Here is a 21298-nt window from a genome sequence, read left to right on the forward strand (position 1 = left end):
GGAAACCATGGCAACGTTTCAAGCCACGCAGAGAATGGAGAGCGGGGGTGAATATTGATCCACGTTTTCTAACTTTCTTGGTGACAGGTCTGCCGGTCTGTTGCTGTTGCAAACCTAATTATTTTCAATTATTTCTGAGCTAGAGCTCTTTTGAACAACAACGGGAACTATTGTTAAGTTTCCGGTCACGCTAAAAAGAAAGAGCTTTGGTTTTGTTGAGCTTGGCACTGTACTTTCTTAGTGACAGCACCGAGTTTGACTCGACAGTTAGCCTATAGTAATTTACAGGTTGAAAAAGCTGCCACTTTCCAGCAGCAGTGACAATGGAAACCATGGCAACATTCCAAGCCATGCAGAGAAGGGAGAGCGGGGCGTTATTGAGCCACGCTTTCTAACTTTTGTGATAATGTATAGCGTCAACGTTTAGCTTGGCAGTAGCCCCCCCCCCCCCATGCCTCTAATTTATAGGTTGAAAAACCTGTCATTTTCTAGCACCAACAATTTACGGTGAGGGAGATACCGGTCCTCGAGGCTGTCGCCAACTTAATTATTTTCTTTAATTTTTAGCAACAGCTCGGTCGAATAAACAATGGGAACCATGGCAACGTTTCACACCATGCCAGCAAGGATAAGCAGGGGGTATTATTGTGCCACGAATCATCATTTTCTTGGCGACAGCATGAAGGTTGGGTTTGACAATTTGAAGAAAAAACAACTGTCGTAGACTGACTTGTCAAATAAGGCAGCTTTAATAGCAGGCAACTTTGAGCATGGAGGAAGTTACATGTATTTACTTGGTAACGAGCAATGGAGAGCTGTTGACAGTATAAAACATTGTGAGAAACGGCTCTCTCTGAAGTAACATAACTTTTTTTTATACCATCATGTAGTTTTCGAGAAATAAGTTATTTTCCACAAAAATATTTTAATTTGATTTCGAGACCTCATAATTAGATTTCTAGGTCCCGAAATCAAGCATCTGAAAGAACTTCGTGTGACAAGGGTGTTTTTTCTTCCATTATTATCTCACAACTTCGATGACCAATTGAGTTCAAATTTTCACAGGTTTGTTATTTTGTTTTCATATTATGTTGAGATACACCAAGTGAGAAGACTGGTCTTTGACATGTACCAATAGTGTCCAGTGTCTTTAAAAAATATATTTTGCAAATTAATAGCGGTGGCTGTTAAAAGAGTCGGTTTCTTGCTGGATTTGCCATGCCCCAACAGACCTATTCAGGGAAAAACCCAGCCAACCAGACAATGCAGATCCAGACGCCACAGCACACTGATTGAACGTTGAGCAGAAACCTGCTCAAGAAATTCTACTTATTGCATTTAAATCTCAGATCGGCTTAACTCCGTCTTAAATTGCAAATCTCCTTGTACCTTATGCCCCCTCTCGCACTCTTCCTTCTTCTGCTAAGTCCCTTGTTAGACGCATTTGTGTGCTTTCAGATAGGAATAAAAGACTTCTAGTTTATTATTTTAGTGAGAAAATACCTCCTCCTCAAAAACCACGTTACTTTAGAGGGAGTCGTTTCCCACCATGTTTTATACTATCAACTGCTCTCCAATGCTCGTAACCAAGTCAGTTTTTAAGTTGATATATTTTGTTTTGAGTAATTACCAAACGTGTACCTTCCCTTTAAGTTTCTTAATGCCATCTTAATTGTTATCAAATAGCTCACGAAGGACTTTTCTGTCTCCTCTAAGTTTGTTCCCAATATCCACTCCACTTTTCATGGAAGTCACGGCTGATAACACTCCTTTGTTATCTCGTCCGCCATGTTTGATTCTTAATCTGTCCATTAGCGAGACAGGACTATTCTCATAGTCATGAGACAGGGTCTGTGATTGGCTGCTGCGAGGAGTTGCTGAGAGGTGATTGGCTGTTAAGTTCGTTTTCAATTGAGATGCCGTGTTGGACAGACTGGGTAAGACAGCCTCTCTGATTGGAGGTTCTCTATACACAGAACCATTTGATTGGCTGAAACTTCCAATGGGTGATTCATCACACAGAGTAGGGGTGTCAATATCAGGGGGTGGAGGGGCAAAAGTCTGGTATAAATATTCAGATGAAGTCTGCCTAGAAATATCACCAGGCGAATTGTAGACATTGTCCTGATTTGTACAGTCTTTAGGTATGAGCAAACTGGATTCCTTGTTGGTATACCCTTCCGCTTCAACAACCTGCAATCCATCCCCTCTGATCACATCCATAGGTCCATCAAGACTACTTGCAACAGACCTTGTAAGGTCTTCATAATCATCTCTTGTATCTGTAGGATGTTTCTGCACTATCAAGCAGCAAGAAGACTTCTGATCTGAAAAACTTTCTTCTTTGCTCTTCGCTTCCCAAGGATCTTTGTTCTCAGTCTTGGTGTTCACTTCATCATCCGTGAAACCCTGGCCAGTGCTGGTGAATCGCTGCAGTGGCTCTGACTTATCACCAGACATGCACTCATCATCTGCCGTAAGTCTAGTATCTGTCCTCCCGTCAACTGACAAATCTGTTTCCTCCACGAGGCTTTCACAAGACTTTGACTCATCATCTGCCGTAAGTCTAGTTTCTGTCCTGTTAACCGATAAATCTGCTTCCTCCGAGGGAAGGAGGCTATCATTCTCATCAAGCATCTTGGTAAATTCAAACTTGAGACTGAAGTTTGGGTCGTCGTTGCTGTCACATGCTGAATATGGTTTTCCTAGAGATTCTCCAGATAAAGAATCCGAGGATTCGTAGATTTGGAGGTCTGGGCTGGATCTGTCGACATGTACGAAGTTACTGAAGCCGTCATCTCCTGAACTGTCCACATTAGCTTCTGTATTAGAATCTCTAGTGGTAGCCTTTACCTCAGACCTGTTCGAGACATCCATCTCATTAAGATCAAGAAGCATGCTGTCGTCTTCAGAAAGCATCTTGGTCATCTCGAAACCAAGATTAAAATTTGCAACAGAGCCTTGAAGCGAAGACAGTGGTCGACGCATATCTTGAGGGCACTCTTCATCCACTGAAAAGGTAGAATCATCCAGTGAGGCGAGAAGTGTTTTGAGCCGCTTCCGTTCACTTAAGGCAAGTATTTTTCTCCTTCCCTCGGCCGCAGAGCTTGGCAAAGCAGCCGATGAAGAGGCCGAGCGAAGTTTCTTTTGATGACGTTTTTTCTTATGTGGCTTCCCTTCGACTTTTTTAAGAGACTCTGTTTGGTAAGTCGATTTAGTTTCTTCTGGTTTCGAGGAATTTACAGAGTTGTGGTGATCTTTCTTCTGATCTGTTAAGGGGTCGTCATCCATAAAGACTTCACACAAAGATGAATTTGGAGAGTCCTTTGTCGTTTGTGGAAAGTCATCCTCTTCATCAAAAAATAAATTAGAGTCTGTTTTCTTTTGCATTTCCTCAGAAGCCTTCTTCAGTCTTAAAGCGACTCGTACACTCAGTGCTGAAGTGAACGTTACATCTGACATTGACTTTGAGCGCTTTGCATCATCGTTGCATTTGAGCGGATTAAGTTCGTCTGATTTCTCCCCTTCTTCCAAGACCTCGGGTATCGGAGCAAAGCTTTTAAGACATGATGACTCCTCTATCCTGGAGGAAAGTCTTGCTTCAGTATCATCTGGCGAGGTTGAACGTTGCACTAAGCTTAAATCGGAGACAGCTGATGAAAGTGCATCAATCTCGTCAACGTTTGCTGAAGGACTCTCACTTCGATCGCCACTGCCTGAGACGAGGCATTGACTTGGTTGGGCATTATTCCTCTTACCTAAAATAAAAATAAAAATTAAACAATTCTTTGATTCATTTAATTTTCGGAGTTGAACATATTATTAAAAAATTAACTTGAACCTGTGACTTCTGAACTATTACATGTACATTTAATTGTGGCAGGAGACTCTGTCAGTGTCCCCCTTACCGTGAGCTGTGTACTAATTTCTTCTGAGAGCGCCCTCTTTGAATCAACCTCCATCACAGCATTTTAATTTCCCATATGGGGATAAAGAGGTGATTCCTCTGCTGCCTCTTTCCAGGTTGTATTGTACACTCAAGTGTGATCCCTTGGTAAAGGGCAGTTTAAACTAAATAGTGTCCGACTTGGCACCCCGAAAAAATGAAAATCATGAAAGAGGTCCATCAAATTGGTATAATATCAATTTATCAAACAAATTTTCTACACAACACAGCCGTTACTCTCGTAATTTTCGTTTACGTTTAAACAGCGCCACCAACCTAATGGTGGTGCCTCGTTCTGAGGACGACTAGTGATACTAGTCGTCCTCAGAACGAAGCACCACCAGTCGGTTGGTGGCGCTGTTGAGACGGTGGATTCGGGAAAGTCTATGGATAAGGAGACGACAATCAACTCTCGTCAGAGATGAGGGAGGGTATGAACTATCACACATATGGGACTCTCTCACACCCATAGTTTCACCCCAGGGGAGGACATAATTGGCCAAACCACCATCCGGTGGATGTAGCAGGATATAGGGCCACCAATCAACTGGTGGTACCTCGTTCTGAGGATGACTAGAGATACTAGTTGAAAATTCGTTTGATAAGTATGAAAATATGAAGAAGGGAGATTCAACATTATGACTGAGAGGTTTGTCACTCTGTACAAATGATGCAATGACAACAAATGATAAAACTACCTCTGATGCCTGTATTGATAAACTGACCTTTCTTATTGGGTTTGGCCGCCAGCTTTTCCTCCTCGAAGGCTCTCATTATGTCTGGGAAGGCTTTGGTAAAGAGTTCCTCTTTCTCAATAGTGGTCAGATACTCCTGCTCCATGGAAGGTAGCCCAGCTGCGCAAGAAAATGCACAAGGCATGTCTGAGCGTTGTTTTACATTTAAAAAGCAGTCTACAATAATAGTGGCTTCTTAAATAGCGCTCATATCCGTCACTCAGTGATGCTCAAAGCGCTTCAACATTTAATCATAATAATAATAGACCGTTTTTATATAGCGCTTTTCACACCAGAGGGGTGTCTCAAAGCGCTTCCGAAATTATTACCACTGGTCACTGGGCCTTAAATCATTCATCAAACCATCTCAGCTCCCTGGGGAGTATACAGCCTGTGCGCAATATATGCGCTTCTCGGCTAAACCAATCACAAGAACCATCTGTGCCCTCACAGGTACCCATTTACCCCTGGGTGGAGAGAAGCAAATATAGTTAAGAGTCTTGCTCAGGGACACAAGCGTCACGACCGGGATTCAAACCCACACTCTGTAGTACTTTTCCTGCAAGGTATGTGGGGGCTATGTCTTGAATTATATATATATATATATACATGTACATGTATAACTATACAGTCCTTTACCTAGCACCATGTAATGGTTTCCAAGGTGCTGTGGTGCAATATGTACGGATTACCAGCAAACATTCCATAAAGTTTACATTGCTGCAGCCAGTGCCCCACTCATTCGCTTAGCAAAACAATTTGTTAACAGAGTTTCCTGAATGCTCATTTTGTTTTTACCCTTATACGTCGATGCGAGTTGTGCGCTGTATACTCAGTGAATTCCCGAAATATTTCCTAATAACAGCTTACTTAAATTGGGCCCTGGAACCTTGTTTAGTTGTTTATGCCAGTGAACATATACACATACTCTGCCCTGTCTCGTTCTGCTATTAGGCACAGACAGGTCTTGCTTAGCAAAAACAGGTTACCAACCAACATTCAATATGTTGACATTGTTGCGGCTGGTGCACTATTAATTTTCGACTAGCAAATATATTTGTTTAGCAGTTTTTCTTGGACAACGCCGCGGGATTCGAAGACCCAAAATCTGCTGGATCGACAGCCTTACCAGGTTGAGTGGCCTCAACATGGATGGTCTAACTGCGAAAACCCTATAGCGACTTAAAATGAATGCTAGAATTAATCCTATCTGGAGTTAGAACATAACTCGTCCAAACTCAGGGTGGGTTAAATGAGTCCTAACATCTATGAATACAGAACTTAACTTGTCGTTAAACTCCTAAAAATAATCATAAGTTAGAAAGAGTTCTGTGAAATTGACGGCTGGTACCTTGTTTATGCCAGTGAATCTCAACGCATGCCACGCCCTGTCTGGTTCGTCTCTTGACCACAGCAGCTGGGGTGAGGTGGAGGGCGGGGTCAGCGGGATGGCCGGATGCTATGGCCCTCAGGTCCCACAGAGTGACCAGAGGAAGAACCTTCTCAATGGTGTACTCTACCGGCCACTCCATCTTAGCTGCGATGAATTTCTGTAATCAACCAATCAACCAAACAATCATTCAATCCACCAATTCGAAAAAAAAAAACGTATTAAAGGCACTGGACACTATTGGTAATTACTCAACATAGTTATTAGCATAAAACCTTACCCCGTAACGAGTAATGGAGAGCTGTTAATAGTATAAAACATTGTAAGAAACAGCTCACTCCTTGGTAGTTTTTGAGAAAGAAGTAAGTAAAATATTTGAATTGAATTTTAAGACCTCAGAATTAGGTTTTGAGGTCCTGAAGTCAAGCATCTGAAAGCACACAACTTCCTGTGATTAAAGGGTGTTTTGTCTATGAAAATTACCAAAGGTGTCCTGTGTTTTAATCAATCAATTTACATGTACGTGACTCAGGGTATTAAAGAAAAAGAAGTTTTTGAAGCATTTGTTATAAAATAAACATTGTACGCAAGAGGTATTAAAAGTTGAATATAATGATCCGTACACTGTCCATCATTTTTATATATTTTTTTTATTCACTTTTTTTTTTTATTTTTTTTTATTTTATTACACCTGGGGCCAATTTCACAGAGCTGCTTCAAAGCAAAAGAAATTGCTAAAGCACGAAAATAGCTTGCTTATTCTACACATGTTACTGGCAAAAAAGTCATGGCATATACATTGCTTGTGACTGGTATTTAGCTGCTGTTAACTTAGCATAAGAATTGAGTGGATTTTTGGCCGGTAATCTAATTTTACTAAGCAAGGCTATTTTTGCTTAAAAGCAAAATTTTATGCTTAAGCAGCTCTTTGAAATTGAGCCCAGGTAACTGAGCAATTTACTGCATCTTCAGAGGGATACTAACTGTTCTAAGATTCATTTGAAGCATAAAAAGGCCATGATTGCCAAATTAAAGGATTTGGGTACTTTTTGTAACACAAAACACAATGTCCACCGATTCACATTAAACTTACACCGTTTGAAGAAAATGATAGTAGAAAGCTCCCTGAAAATATTCCTTGCTGAGGTGCTGTAGTTTTTGAAAAATGAGTACAACAATGTCATGAAAATACGTTTTTACGTGCAAAAAATTTCTCGTCTCAAGATCACTGAGACGAAAATTATTTTTATGACTTTGTTTTACTCATTTCTCAAAAACTACAGCACCTCAGCAAGTAATATTTTCAGGAAAGCTTTCTACTATCATTATCTTCAAACTGTGTAAGTTTAATGAAAATCAGAGGACATTGTGTTTTTTGTCATGCAAATCAAAGGACATTGTGTTTTTTGTCATGCAAATCAAAGGACATTGTGTTTTTTGTCATGCAAATCAAAGGACATTGTGTTTTTTGTCATGCAAATCAAAGGACATTGTGTTTTTTGTCATGCAAATCAAAGGACATTGTGTTTTTTGTCATGCAAATCAAAGGACATTGTGTTTTTTGTCATGCAAATCAAAGGACATTGTGTTTTTTGTCATGCAAATCAGAGGACATTGTGTTTTTTGTCATGCAAATCAGAGGACATTGTGTTTTTTGTCATGCAAATCAGAGGACATTGTGTTTTTTGTCATGCAAATCAGAGGACATTGTGTTTTTTGTCATGCAAATCAAAGGACATTGTGTTTTTTGTCATGCAAATCAAAGGACATTGTGTTTTTTGTCATGCAAATCAAAGGACATTGTGTTTTTTGTCATGCAAATCAAAGGACATTGTGTTTTTTGTCATGCAAATCAAATGACATTGTGTTTTTTGTCATGCAAATCAAAGGACATTGTGTTTTTTGTCATGCAAATCAAAGGACATTGTGTTTTTTGTCATGCAAATCAAAGGACATTGTGTTTTTTGTCATGCAAATCAAAGGACATTGTGTTTTTTGTCATGCAAATCAAAGGACATTGTGTTTTTTGTCATGCAAATCAGAGGACATTGTGTTTTTTGTCATGCAAATCAGAGGACATTGTGTTTTTTGTCATGCAAATCAGAGGACAATGTGTTTTTTGTCATGCAAATCAGAGGACATTGTGTTTTTTGTCATGCAAATCAGAGGACATTGTGTTTTTTGTCATGCAAATCAAAGGACATTGTGTTTTTTGTCATGCAAATCAAAGGACATTGTGTTTTTTGTCATGCAAATCAAAGGACATTGTGTTTTTTGTCATGCAAATCAAAGGACATTGTGTTTTTTGTCATGCAAATCAAAGGACATTGTGTTTTTTGTCATGCAAATCAAAGGACATTGTGTTTTTTGTCATGCAAATCAAAGGACATTGTGTTTTTTGTCATGCAAATCAAAGGACATTGTGTTTTTTGTCATGCAAATCAAGGGACATTGTGTTTTTTGTCATGCAAATCAAAGGACATTGTGTTTTTTGTCATGCAAATCAAAGGACATTGTGTTTTTTGTCATGCAAATCAAAGGACATTGTGTTTTTTGTCATGCAAATCAAAGGACATTGTGTTTTTTGTCATGCAAATCAAAGGACATTGTGTTTTTTGTCATGCAAATCAAAGGACACTGTGTTTTTTGTCATGCAAATCAAAGGACATTGTGTTTTTTGTCATGCAAATCAAAGGACATTGTGTTTTTTGTCATGCAAATCAAAGGACATTGTGTTTTTTGTCATGCAAATCAAAGGACATTGTGTTTTTTGTCATGCAAAAAGTACATAGACCCTTTAACCAGGCAGTATTTCAAGGTTAACCCTTGTGAGGTGTTCTGGGGTTTCCCGGAGTAACCTCGGGTTAGTTACTGCTTGCTTTTTTCTGCATTTTTGTCCTAACAATGGCCTTTGGAGCTACCTACCTCTGTGTAGAGAAGTTTGGGTCGTCTCCACTTTAGTCTCTTAGCTGGGCACCTGTCCTTCACCGATCGATATTCCTCTATGATTGGTTTACTGGGAAAGTTAGCGTCAGCACATGCCTTCCTTGAGGTAAGAAAACAGAAGAGGATCAGGGATGCCTGCGACTCTTTCCTTCAGAGCGAAGGAAAGGGGGTAACTGCCCACCCCCCCCCTAAAAAAAATTAACAAATTAAACGGAGTAACTATAGAATACAGGGCCACACTCGGCGACAGCCCTAACCCTAATGGCCTAACCCTAATGGCCTAACCCTAATGGCCTAACCCTAATGGCCTAACCCTAATGGCCTAACCCTAATGGCCTAACCCTAATGGCCTAACCCTAATGGCCTAACCCTAATGGCCTAACCCTAATGGCCTAACCCTAATGGCCTAACCCTAATGGCCTAACCCTAATGGCCTAACCCTAATGGCCTAACCCTAATGGCCTAACCCTAATGGCCTAACCCTAATGGCCTAACCCTAATGGCCTAACCCTAAATCTACCCCTAATCCTAACCCTGGCATGCCTGGAGTGGCCCTGTATTCTACAGTTGTACCAACTAAACAGCCATTTTTTTAATATATTTTCTATGGCCAGATGAGCCTGGAGTGGCCCTGTATTCTACAGTTGTACCAACTAAACAGCCATTTTTTAATATATTTTCTCTGGCCAGATGAAATACGGAGCGTCGAAAATCTTTTTTTCAATTATTTTTTTTCTGGCGTGATGAAACACGGAGCACCGGAAAAATTTAGGGAAAGTATGAAAAAGCCGCTATACCAGCAATAGCCAGAAAACTGCCATCCCTGGACATGCTGGAGGATATAATCGCGATGGACAGTGTTTTAGCCACGATGGGGAGTGCACGGCGGGCCACCTGCCCAGAACAAATTTTGCCTAAAATGATCCACACAAAAATGTCTTGAAATCCTAAGGTTTTCCTTATACATCGTGAGTAACACGGCATGCCATTTTGAGAGTCAAATTTTTGACTCCACAAAATGGCTGACCCTGTTAGTTCGCGAACTAAAAGGAAAGTAGTGCAATTTCGAGGCATATTTGTGTGGATCATTATATTCTACTTTTAAAACATTTTTTCAACCATTATATACATTTCATAGCAAACGGTTTTCAAACGATTTTTATAGACCAAATCGCCCGGTCCAAGGCAACAAGTCCCTTTATACCTCTTCGTGAAATCCACCCCTGGAATACTTACTTCATGAGGTCTCGCTCCAGTGATGATTTTCCCGCCTCCTTGGTTATGACGTGCCAGCTGCAGGTGCATTTGGGTGTCGATGATGACTTTGGATGGCAAGCGATATCGCTGTTACACATCGCACAGCCATACACCCTGTGGTCCTTCTGAGGGCCTGCATGGGTGCACCTTGTACAGTGTGACACCTTGGTTGGAACTTCTGCAAAGGGGGTGACATACAAAGAGTGGTTTCTTATTAAAGGGAAGGTACATGTTTGGTAATTACTCAAAACAAATATTACTTAAAAACTAACTGCGTAATGAGCATTGGAGAGCTGTTGATAGTATAAAACATTGTGAGAAACTGCTCCCTCTGAAGTAGCGTAGATTTTGAGAAAGAGGTAATTTCTCACTATTTAAAAAAAAATTCTAGCCAGAAGTCTTTTATTCCTGTCTGAAAACACCCAAATTCGTCCAACAAGGGTGTTTTCCCTTCATAATTTGTTTGCAACTTTGATGACCAATTGAGCCCAAATTGTTAAAGGCTTGTTACTTCATGCTTTGTTGGGATACACCAAGTGAGAAGACTGGTGTTTGACAATTACCAAACGTGTTCAGTGGCTTTAGGCCTGGGCGATTAATGTAATTTACTACTCAAAAGGCCTGGGCGACTGGTGTCGTAGTCCCAACTATTGATTGCCTAGTCGAGTCGCGACTATTGTTTTTCAACTCTACAGAGACATAATAAAAGTGGCTTCTTGCTACATGTACATGTATGCCTGGGGGACAAGTGAAATATCTACTCAATAGACCTTGTGCACATTATGTCATACCAGTAGGGCGCCCTCACTGCGTTTTGATTGTTTCGTCATCGATTTACCTCTTAGATGGATGAAGTCAATGCATTAAGGGCTATAGGCCTGGACGACTACTTTAGTGCGACTAGTGTCCTAGTCGCGACTATTGATTGTTTAGCCGAGTTGTGACTATTGTTTCTCAACCCCCACAGTTGATCGTGCTGCCGCGACTACCACAAAAACAGTTGCAACTTCCTGCTTGGTGAACCAGTTGTGTTGTTCACGACTATTCACAGCAACTTAAATTATACTTACATGTATGAAACACAATCCGACATCAGTGCCTCAATCCTTCAATCAACACACTGGAAACAGCACTGGACAATACACTGGACCAACAGCTTGAACATCCCATCCGAAAGTGTTTACGCCAGGTGTAAAGCCGCAACACTATAATGGTTAAGTCACTCGTGCACTGAACGACTGGGATTCAAACCCATACTCTGAAGACCAGAACGACCAGAGCTCTGATGACCAGTAGGGCACCCTCACTGGTTTTGATTGTTTCGACATCGTTTTACCTCTAAGATGGCAGCTAGATGAAGTCAATGCACAAGGTCTATTAGACATGGGCGACTATAGACAATAGTCGCGACTAGTGTCGTAGTCCCGACTATCGATTGCCTAGTCGAGTCATGACTACTGTTTTTCAATTACTCAGATAATCATGCTGCCACTACTACAACAGTCCTGCTTAATGAACCAGTTGTTACGCTCACAATTTTTATGAAAATATATTTTACTTATGAAACAAAATCAGATATCAGTGCCTCAATCCTTCAATCCACACATTGGCAGTATACAGCCAGTGCCGCCAAATATGTAGCGCACTAAGCTAATCCAATTGCACGAACCATCACTGCCCTCACAGGTACCCATTCATCCCTTGGTGGAGAGAAGCAATTGCAGTAAAGTGTCTTGCTCAGGGACATAAGTGTCACGACCGGGATTCGAACCCACACTCTGCTCAACAGAAACACCAGAGCTTGAATTCGGTGCTCTTATCCGCTCGGCCACGACATTCCACAAATGATGGGGTAATGATTTTGCAAAATACCTTGTAGTAAAGCAATCTAGGGAATGACGTCAATGCTTCTTGAACGCACCGGGGGCAGACTGGGGTCGACCCAGGGAAGCTAAACGAACGCACCCTAAGTGAATTACCTTGTAGTAAGCAATCTAGGGAATGACGTCAATGCTTCTTGAACGCACCAGGGGCAGACTGGGGTCGACCCAGGGAAGCTAAACGAACGCACCCTAAGTGAATTACCTTGTAGTAAGCAATCTAGGGAATGACGTCAATGCTTCTTGAACGCACCGGGGGCAGACTGGGGTCGACCCAGGGAAGCTAAACGAACGCACCCTAAGTGAATTACCTTGTAGTAAGCAATCTAGGGAATGACGTCAATGCTTCTTGAACGCACCGGGGGCAGACTGGGGTCGACCCAGGGAAGCTAAACGAACGCACCCTAAGTGAATTACCTTGTAGTATGCAATCTCTAGGTATCCGTCCGACAGACCAGTCTTGAAATCTCTCCAAAACGTTCACTCCGCTCTCGATGTTATTCAGCAATCTAATCGCCTGGTACTTGCCGATACCCGGTACCCCGTCAGGTATGTAGTCACATCCAAGCAGCAAAGACAGAGCTATGAGTTTGTCGTTGTCAAGGCCTAACTTGGTCTCGATGTCGTCTGTGGAGTAACATTCAATCTGGGGGTCCTACAACATAATTGGTGTTGGGGTGAGGGGAATATTATAAATTCAACCAAAACATTATTTTTATGAAATTTTTTTTCAGAAAAATCAAAAACTTCTATGCCCCTCCTTCAATTTTGTATTAATGTCTACTTTGCGCAGCGTTGCCTCAACGTTGGTTTACATATATCGGAATATGTCGGAAAAGGAAAAACCAATGGGATAGGCCTAAGGCCCAACTTATTAGGCCGATGTTTCGCTGCTCAGTGCTACATGTTGTTTCAGACCTCATTTTGATACAAATTTTTGTTCAAATGCTGTGAAAGAAGAGACACCACGTGATGTGACCGAAGGAAACTGAGAAAAAGGGTATGGAAAGGTTTGCGGTAATATCACCATATTATAATGACCATCTCTTTATGAGTTGGGGTGGTTCTGAAAAGAACCTTTGGTTTCAACTCGACATTTTGATCAGTATGGCTTTGATTATCTTCTTGAGAAAGCTGAGAAAAAGGGGTTTATAGTTGAGTTGAATCTGCTTTCAATCAGGAAGTCAAACGACTCATTTAGCTAATGATTGTACCATAATCATTTAATTTCATGAGCCGCTCTTTTTCTAATGAATTATTCAAAATAGAGTCTCCTCATCTGCCTTGTTGAATATAAATTTTTAAAATATCCTTACATTTGTTTGCAGACTGAAGTTCTTGTAAACAGTTCTAGCTCCATACAAAAACACATCACCATCTTCCGTTAAGCAGGCATCAGCTATCTGAAATAAAGCAGCAATAAATAACACAGTAATAATTACAACAATAATAATAATTATAACCTCTTGCTTGTTCTGTATTCTGGTTGGCTGCGCGGCATCGGAAGAAAAAGTCCAACAGGAACATGCCTTTATTAATTGTTTATATGGGTTGAACAAAGAATTGACAAGAGTGGGTCTCGAACCAACGACCTCCTCCAGATTAACGTGCCGGCGCTCTACCAACTAACTTTTCTAGCCCTATGTTGGCGGTGTCCCTATTTTGTCAATATCTTTGTTTGGGGATGCCAGAGAGGCCGCCCTAAGCTGCGCCGGAAAGACAATGTCACAAAGTGGAGTGGAAGAAGCGTCAAAGAACTGAGACGAGAAGCGATTAAAAGACACCAGGTGATGGCGGCAACTCCAGGAGTGCGCCCCCATTACAACCTGAGGACGAGGCGGCCACGGACGCAAGTCTACGGCGAATGATGATGAGTCAGAAGCCATTCAACCGCAAACAGCCGTGTAGCCAGGGATCACACCCAAATATAAAGATACAACCAGGGAAGCAGCACCCAGGGGATCACCATATTAAAGGTGATGCAACTTTTTGTTTCTGATATCAGTTATAAACCACAAGGGAAACTGACTTGGTAAATTTTTAAATGATTTTAAGGGGTTGAACAAAGAATTGACTAGAGTGGAATCGAACCAACGACCTCCGGATTAATGTGTCAATGCTCTACTAACTGAGCTATCTAGCACTATGTTAAAGATGCTATGTCAGATTTTTGGCCCCAAACATTAAACAATTGATTTTTTTTGGAGTGAATGGTGTTTCAAAGAGTATCACCCGCTCTAACGAAAAAAAGTTTAACTTTTACTTTTAATGGTCAGGAACCATGACAAAAATTTAAAACGTTTCTTATAAAACACATAAGAACTGGTCACGTGATATATTGTCGGGATCCCAACAAAAACTAATTTTGAGCACTTTATTTCACTGCTGCTAATAATTGGCGGACTTTTTCGAGCAATGGCTCAAATGAAAGCTTGTAACTTTCTCGACCCCCATCAAAATACCTATTTAATTGTAAATCAAAATTTTTGGGTCAAATCGGCCACAAATCTGACAGAGCATCTTTAAGAAATCTTACCCCTTGTTTATTGAGCAAGGCGCACATTGCCTCGGCTTCCCCTCTGGCTTGCAGGCAGGGTATACCCAAGTGATCCAACATTTCTTTGCACTGTCAAATTCCATAGGAAAAAGAAGACATTCATATGGTAAGACCAAAAACATGAAAAGGAAAAGATTGTGTAAATGATTGTTTGAACAAAGTAACAAGGCCGTTGTTGCCCTAGTAGTAGTTTCAATTTTTTCTGGGTCGCCAGGCTGGTTACTTCCCAGAGGCAACAAAGGCGATTGCCTACATGCCCCCAATTTGTGCCCTATTTCATAGAGCTGCTAAGCACAAAAATTTGCTTAGCATGAAATTTCTTCTTTGATAAAAACAGGATTACCAACCAAATTTCAACGTAATTTTCAGGGTAAGCAAACAGCTGAGTACCAGTAACAAGCAATGCAACAAATGGTAGTGTGGTAGGTAATCCGGTTTTTATCACGGAAGAAATTTCATGCAAATTTCATGTAGAGTGTCACGGCCGAGTGGTTAAGAGCATCGAATTCAAGTTCTGGTGCTAATTCACCGGAGTGTGGGTTCGAATCCCGGTCGTGACACTTGTGTCCTTGAGCAAGATCCTTACTATAATTGCTTCTCTTCACCCAGGGGTATAAATGGGTACCTGCGAGGGTAGAGGTTGATATTGTGAATGAAAAGCTTTCGGAGCGCCACGGCAGCTTGGGGCTGTACACTCCCCAATGGGAGCTGAGAAAGATTAAAGGGATGTTTATTGGCCCCAATGACCAGGGGACTAATGTAAAGCGCATTGATACGGTTTATTGTGAAATGCGCTATATAAGAACTTGTTATTATTAAAGCAAATATTCGTGCTTAGCAGCTCTATGAAGTTGGGCCCTGTGGTACATGTATTTGCTTTAGTGCCTTTGAAATGCTTCAATAGAAGGAAAAAACTGCCTCAGGTTCCCCTCTGGCTTGAAGGCAGGGTACTGCACTGTCAATTTCCATAGAAAAAAGAAAAACATAATATCATTTAAAAGGCATTAGACCAAAAACATCGATTGTGAAAGATTGTGTAAATAAGGGAACTAAAGGGTAGCGTCAAGTTTTTTAACGGCCGTTTAAAACCTGCAGGGTCGTTGCGCGGCAATGATCCTGCAAGGTTTTAAAACGGACGTTCAAGAACGAGTCACTACTCTTTTCATCCCATTCATTAATAAATCTCTTTTGTTGAAAAAAGTAATAAAAAAATACAATTACAGACACTTTGACACTTAAAATTTTGAGGTTTGAAAGTATTTTTTCAAAAACTTTGTGAAGAATCTGTTTGATGCGCGTGGGTTAATAATAACTAATAATAAGACTTGTAATGCGCACATATCCACCCTGCTGGGTGTTCAAGACGCAGTAAAACCAAAAACAAAACACAACACAAAGAAAAACAGACACAACAGTCATTGAAAACCTATTAAGTGGTAGAGAGTTCCAGATGCGTGGCGCGGCTGAAGAAAAAGACCTGTCACCCCATGAGTGTCGAGACTTGGGTTCAATGAGGAGAAGCATGGAACTTGATCGAAGATTCCTTGATGGAGTGTAAACTTGAAGCAGTTCAGAAATATAGTGGGGAGCCTTGCCGTTAAGAGCTTTGTGGACAATGAGCATCAGCTTGAAGATGATTCATTGAGAGATAGGAAACCAGTGTAGTTGTTTCAGAATGGGGGTGATAGGACAGGATTTTCTAGACAGTGTCACAATGCGCGCAGCAGTATTTTGGAGCTGTTGAAGTTAAGCTTGGGCGATATCACGATATTATCGAATATCGCGATATTAATTTGGAAACGATTTCGATATCGGATGGATTTGGTTTTAATCGAAATATCGTTATATCGCGATATATCGCGATATAGGCCTATCACGATAATCGCGATAATCGCGATAATCGCGATATATCGCAATATCAATTAAACATCGCGATGTATTTGCTAGCTGAGACATCTTGCACCCCATAGGTTTAGAGTAAAACCAGAAGAATAGGTCATTAGAACACCTCTCTTAAGCTATGACTGTCTCTTCTACAACTTTCACTTGAAGTTTGAAGACTGATGATGTCAAATTTCATTAATCGCGATTATATCGAATATCGCGATATATTGTCGGCGATATATCGTGAATAAAATAAATCGATATCGCCCAAGCTTAGTTGAAGTCGGGAAATCTGGTTGTTAGGAAGACTGTAGAGAAGAGCATTGCCGTTGTCAGACGAGAAGTAACAAATGGCTGAATGACCTTTTCAGTGGCACTTTTGTCCAAGTACTTGGGAATCTTACCTATATTCATGATGTGATATGATAATAAACGAACAACGTTGTTGTGTGTACGCGCGCGGGCTTATAAGAAGATTACGCGTGCGCTTAGAAATCTATTAGAAATAGATTACGCACTGTTCTAATAGCTATGAATTGCGCAGTTCGCGTGATAGTCCAGAGGATGGACGCGACAATAAAAAATGCATCAGACTCCTTAAAAGATTGCGCCCAACAGGGTGACCAATTATAAAACTTACCTCATTCAGGACAAACTTGAAACGTGATCTGCCCGACTTCTTCTTCTTTACTTGAACAGTGCCCCCTTGTTCTGTTGCCCCTCCCCTTCCTCTTCCTGCTCTGCCACGACGATGATGACCCCAACGACCTCCACGACCTCTCTTTGTTTCTCCGCCTTCTCCAAAGCGGACCTCATTACGTCTTGCCATCTCCTCCCATTTGAGTTCCGGCGGTTCCCCGTCCAGGACAAAGATGAGGTTGATGCCCATCTGGGTCAAATTTGTGACTCGGAAAAAAAGATTCCTGCAACAGATCATAGTTTATATATTATTAATAGTTTTTACCCATACACTGGTGTGTGTTGGCAACCTGTATACACAGTACTTTCTCCCGAGTCTTAAGAAGAAAACAAAAACGTAGGCATATTCTTGGGTACAATGTAGGTTTACACCCACGACCCTTGCAATTCTAGGTGTCTTACCAACTAGACTACCAAGATTCATCGGTAGCTCCATGTACATGTAGAGCCAGTTTGAACCCTTTGAAGTTTTTCGGGAGATAAACTTTTCTACCGAACCTCCCTCCCCCTTCAACAAACTAAAAAATAACAATGACAGATTATAGATTTGGAAATCATTAATTAATATCCCGGTCTTCAGTTCAGTAAAGATAAATTTGAGCACTTTTTCACTGTGAACAAAAAAAATCCCCCCAAAACACTGCACAGTGACTGACTGGTCATGCTGGTCATCATCATGCATGTTGTTTGTTTTGGGAAATTTACTTGCAATTGCACTTGGTATTGGCAGAAAAAAAAAGCAATTAAACAAATAAAATAGCTAAAGCGTTTCGTTTGACGTTTACTCCCTCATTCAATCATAGATCCACTGACTGAGCACTGCCACTGATGACTGATGTTTAAAAAAATGAAAGGAAGACGTTGCCTTGGATCGGTCGAGTTGGTCTTTGAAAAGCGTTTGTAACCGTTTGTTATAAAATGCATATGGGGGATATGGGTAGAAAGATGTGTAAAAGTAGAATACAGTCAATGATTCACACAAACATGCCTCGAAATTGCGTGGTTTTCCTTTACTGTGCGAACTAACACGGTCAGCCATTAACTTAATAATAAGGAATGGGAGTCGAAAATTTGACTCCCATAAATGGCCGACCGTGTTACTGTGAGTGTTAGTCGACGAGACTAAAAAGGAAAACCGTGCAATTTGATTGACACATGATTGAGGCATGGGAAAAATTTCCGTATGGCGCCACCACTTTTTCATTCGATTTGAAATAATATATATAGTATCTATAATCTGATAATATTCTAATTCTAATTTACCTCAATGAGATATCCCTTTTTGTAAAAATGAGTGACAAAGTGGTGGCACCAGAAAGTTATCCAACGGTTGCAAACGCTTTCAAAGACCAACTCGACCGATCCAATTCCAAGGCAACGTGTTCATTTTCAATACATAACAATTTACAAAATACAATCATAATCATGACAATCATGAAGAAACTAGACTTAGAGTAGCATTATTTATTAGTAAGACAGTCAGTCAGTAGTGACACTGGCAAGTGCGTATTGATTGATTGGACATGTAAGTGTAAATTCACTGAAAAAAAAAAGCAAAATGGATGGGCATGTATGTATGTGTGTGTCGTGTATTTGTTATCGTAGATCGTATAATTTATTTTGTTTAACTTACCGAAGATGCGGTTTTACAACCACTCCCTGAAGGACTGACGCGCTCTCACATATCCAAATAGCTAGGTCAACTGCAAGTGTCTGCCCCTTCAGTAGTTTAAGAGATTTGTGGGTTTTCACTGGAGCAATAATGCCCCATAAACAATTTACTCCCATGTTTATCTTCCCAGTTTCACACAACCTTGACTTTTAAAATCGCCGCCATCTTTGAATCTGATCTTTAGCAAAGTCAACACTTTATATTTGTACAACTTTGTTTAGAATAGTATCTTTAAATAAAGTGTTAATAAATAATTTAACTAAATACATTCATTGTTTGTAAATTGTTGAGTGAGTTTAAATAGCTAAATAGTTTCTAAAATAATTTATATTTTTAATAAACTCAAACAGTGAAAAAAAATATTGACTATTTATTTTTTCTGAGTTGAGAAACTTCACTTTGTAACGTTGAGGGCGCAACTCATGTTTGTTTCCTCTCTCTCTACTCTGTGGAAGGGCTACCACAAGTGTAATCATGATTAGCAAATTGCACTTTCTTAATACTTTCCTCATCTAAACTAGCAATGATGAGTGAAAATAATTTAAAGGTTGTCAGCATTTCATTACCCTGTATCCATTTTCTTTCCAGGACCCAGTGACAAAGTGTCAAAAGCAGTCTCTAGCAAATCTCTTTTTAATTATGCAAAATCACATCCCCCCTATAATTAGAAGGAAAAAAAACGGCCAAGTAAAATTTGTATGTGCTTAGCAAGTTTATCTGCTTACAGCCCCTAGGCTTTGTAAAAATTGGCGAACAGAACATGTCAATTTATAGCAATTGCCCTTTACCTTATAACTTGAGTTTTGCATTTGACAATAATTGTTGGTGTCCGCAAGCAGGCTCAAATTTAGTCCATTATGTTTATTCCCACTTTTGTTTTGTGACGACAATATAAACTCCATGAAACTTTGGCCCAAAGTGTTCATAGCCTCTTAATTATTCTGTTTTTAAAGCTTACAAAGCAACTTAACTGGCTCCCTCACCATCTCAAAGAGTCATCTTCAAGCTCATGTTCATTGTCCATGCACTTAGAACTTAATGGGAAGGCTCCCAAATATCTCAGAACTATTGTAATGCCATTGGACACTTTCGGTTAAAAAGTTATGTCCAAAGGCCCACAGTTCGTGTATCACAACTTATATATAAAATGATTAACGGGAAAACCCACCCTTGTTTCCGCATAGCACGTTTCGCCGTGTCATGATATGTGTTTAAAATAAATCCGTACTTCAAAAAGTAAAGCATTTCATGGAATAATATTTCAAGAAAAGTCTTTCACCATTACCTTCTGTAAACCCTGTAAGTTATTTGTAAATCTGTGAACTTTTTTTCTCTGTTCCGAAAGTGTATAATGGCTTTTAAGTAAACACTTTGCCAAGAAACAGCCTAATAAAAAAAAGTAACGATCAGTACTAAAAAAAACACTAAACAAACTCCAAACAAACACCCCAACAAACATTACAAACAAACAATGCACAAAAGAAACACTTTCATAAATACCGTCGTAGGTATTTTATAATTATTCTTTTATTATTAAAAGCAGATTAAGAGCATAGTATAGCCTCCATAGAATTACACTCTGATTAATCACTAATTTAAAAATCATAAAAGGAAAACGCTGCCTTGGATCGGTCAAGTTGGTCTTTGAAAAGCGTTTGTAAACGATTGTTATATAATGCAAATGGTTATTTAGAAAGATGTTCGTAAAAGTAGAATACAATATGATTCACACAAACATGCCTCGAAATTGCACGGTTTTCCTTTCACCTCGTCAACTAATATAATTTATGATTAATGATAATAGCCCGTGTCAGTCTGCAAAGTAAAAGGAAAACCACACAATATCGATGCAAATTTGTGTGGATCCCATTGTATTCTACTTTTAAAACATCTTTCCAATCATATGCATTTTATAACAAACGGTTACAAACGCTTTTTACAGACCAAATCGTCCGATCCAAGGCAGCGTATTCCTTAAAACATTTCTGGTAATATTTATGTATGCTAAATATAATAATGAATCAATTATTATCATAGAATCACAATATATACAGATATATTCATACATATGGTTCAGCCTGGGTTATAAAGAATTTATGGCCCGTTTCAATACCATGGATTGGACTTGTTGTAGATTTCACCAAACTCTTCTTAACTTAGAATTAATTTTAGGACATGGGCAAGTTAAGATCATACGTATTTGTTTGTTTTGAATTATTTTGAGTAATTACAAATAGTGTCCACTGCCTTTAACAATCCTAGCCATAAAAATAGCCAGAAATTTGGAAATACAGGGCTAAGCCATGGTTTAAAAAAAAAAAAAAATCATCCAA

At 40.0% G+C, this 21298-nt stretch overlaps 1 protein-coding gene across 1 annotated transcript; it reads right to left on the reverse strand.

Annotated features, from left to right (window-relative positions):
* Nucleotides 1-1584: 1584 nt before the first annotated feature.
* On the reverse strand, nt 1585-19119 carry LOC117299062 (flap endonuclease GEN homolog 1-like). The gene is made up of 10 exons (XM_033782464.1): nt 18927-19119; nt 17235-17517; nt 14690-14779; nt 13470-13556; nt 12571-12808; nt 10253-10451; nt 8996-9116; nt 6032-6230; nt 4672-4800; nt 1585-3758 (listed from the first exon to the last, which is right to left on the reverse strand). Exons 1-10 carry the CDS (start codon nt 19079-19081, stop codon nt 1669-1671), a joined length of 3591 nt encoding a protein of 1196 aa, XP_033638355.1. The 5' UTR covers nt 19082-19119; the 3' UTR covers nt 1585-1668.
* Nucleotides 19120-21298: the final 2179 nt, after the last annotated feature.

The sequence above is a fragment of the Asterias rubens genome, chromosome 14, assembly GCF_902459465.1.
Source record: "Asterias rubens chromosome 14, eAstRub1.3, whole genome shotgun sequence".
Lineage (NCBI taxonomy): Eukaryota > Metazoa > Echinodermata > Asteroidea > Forcipulatida > Asteriidae > Asterias > Asterias rubens.

Coding starts and splice junctions, on each gene's coding strand:
- LOC117299062 (XM_033782464.1), bottom strand. CDS start 19,081: ATGGGAGTAAATTGTTTATGGGGCATTATTGCTCCAGTGAAAACCCAC. Junction 13,557..14,689: donor CCTTGCTCAATAAACAAGGG/GTAAGATTTCTT, acceptor GCTTTATTTCAG/ATAGCTGATGCCTGCTTAAC. Junction 12,809..13,469: donor ACTTCAGTCTGCAAACAAAT/GTAAGGATATTT, acceptor ATTATGTTGTAG/GACCCCCAGATTGAATGTTA.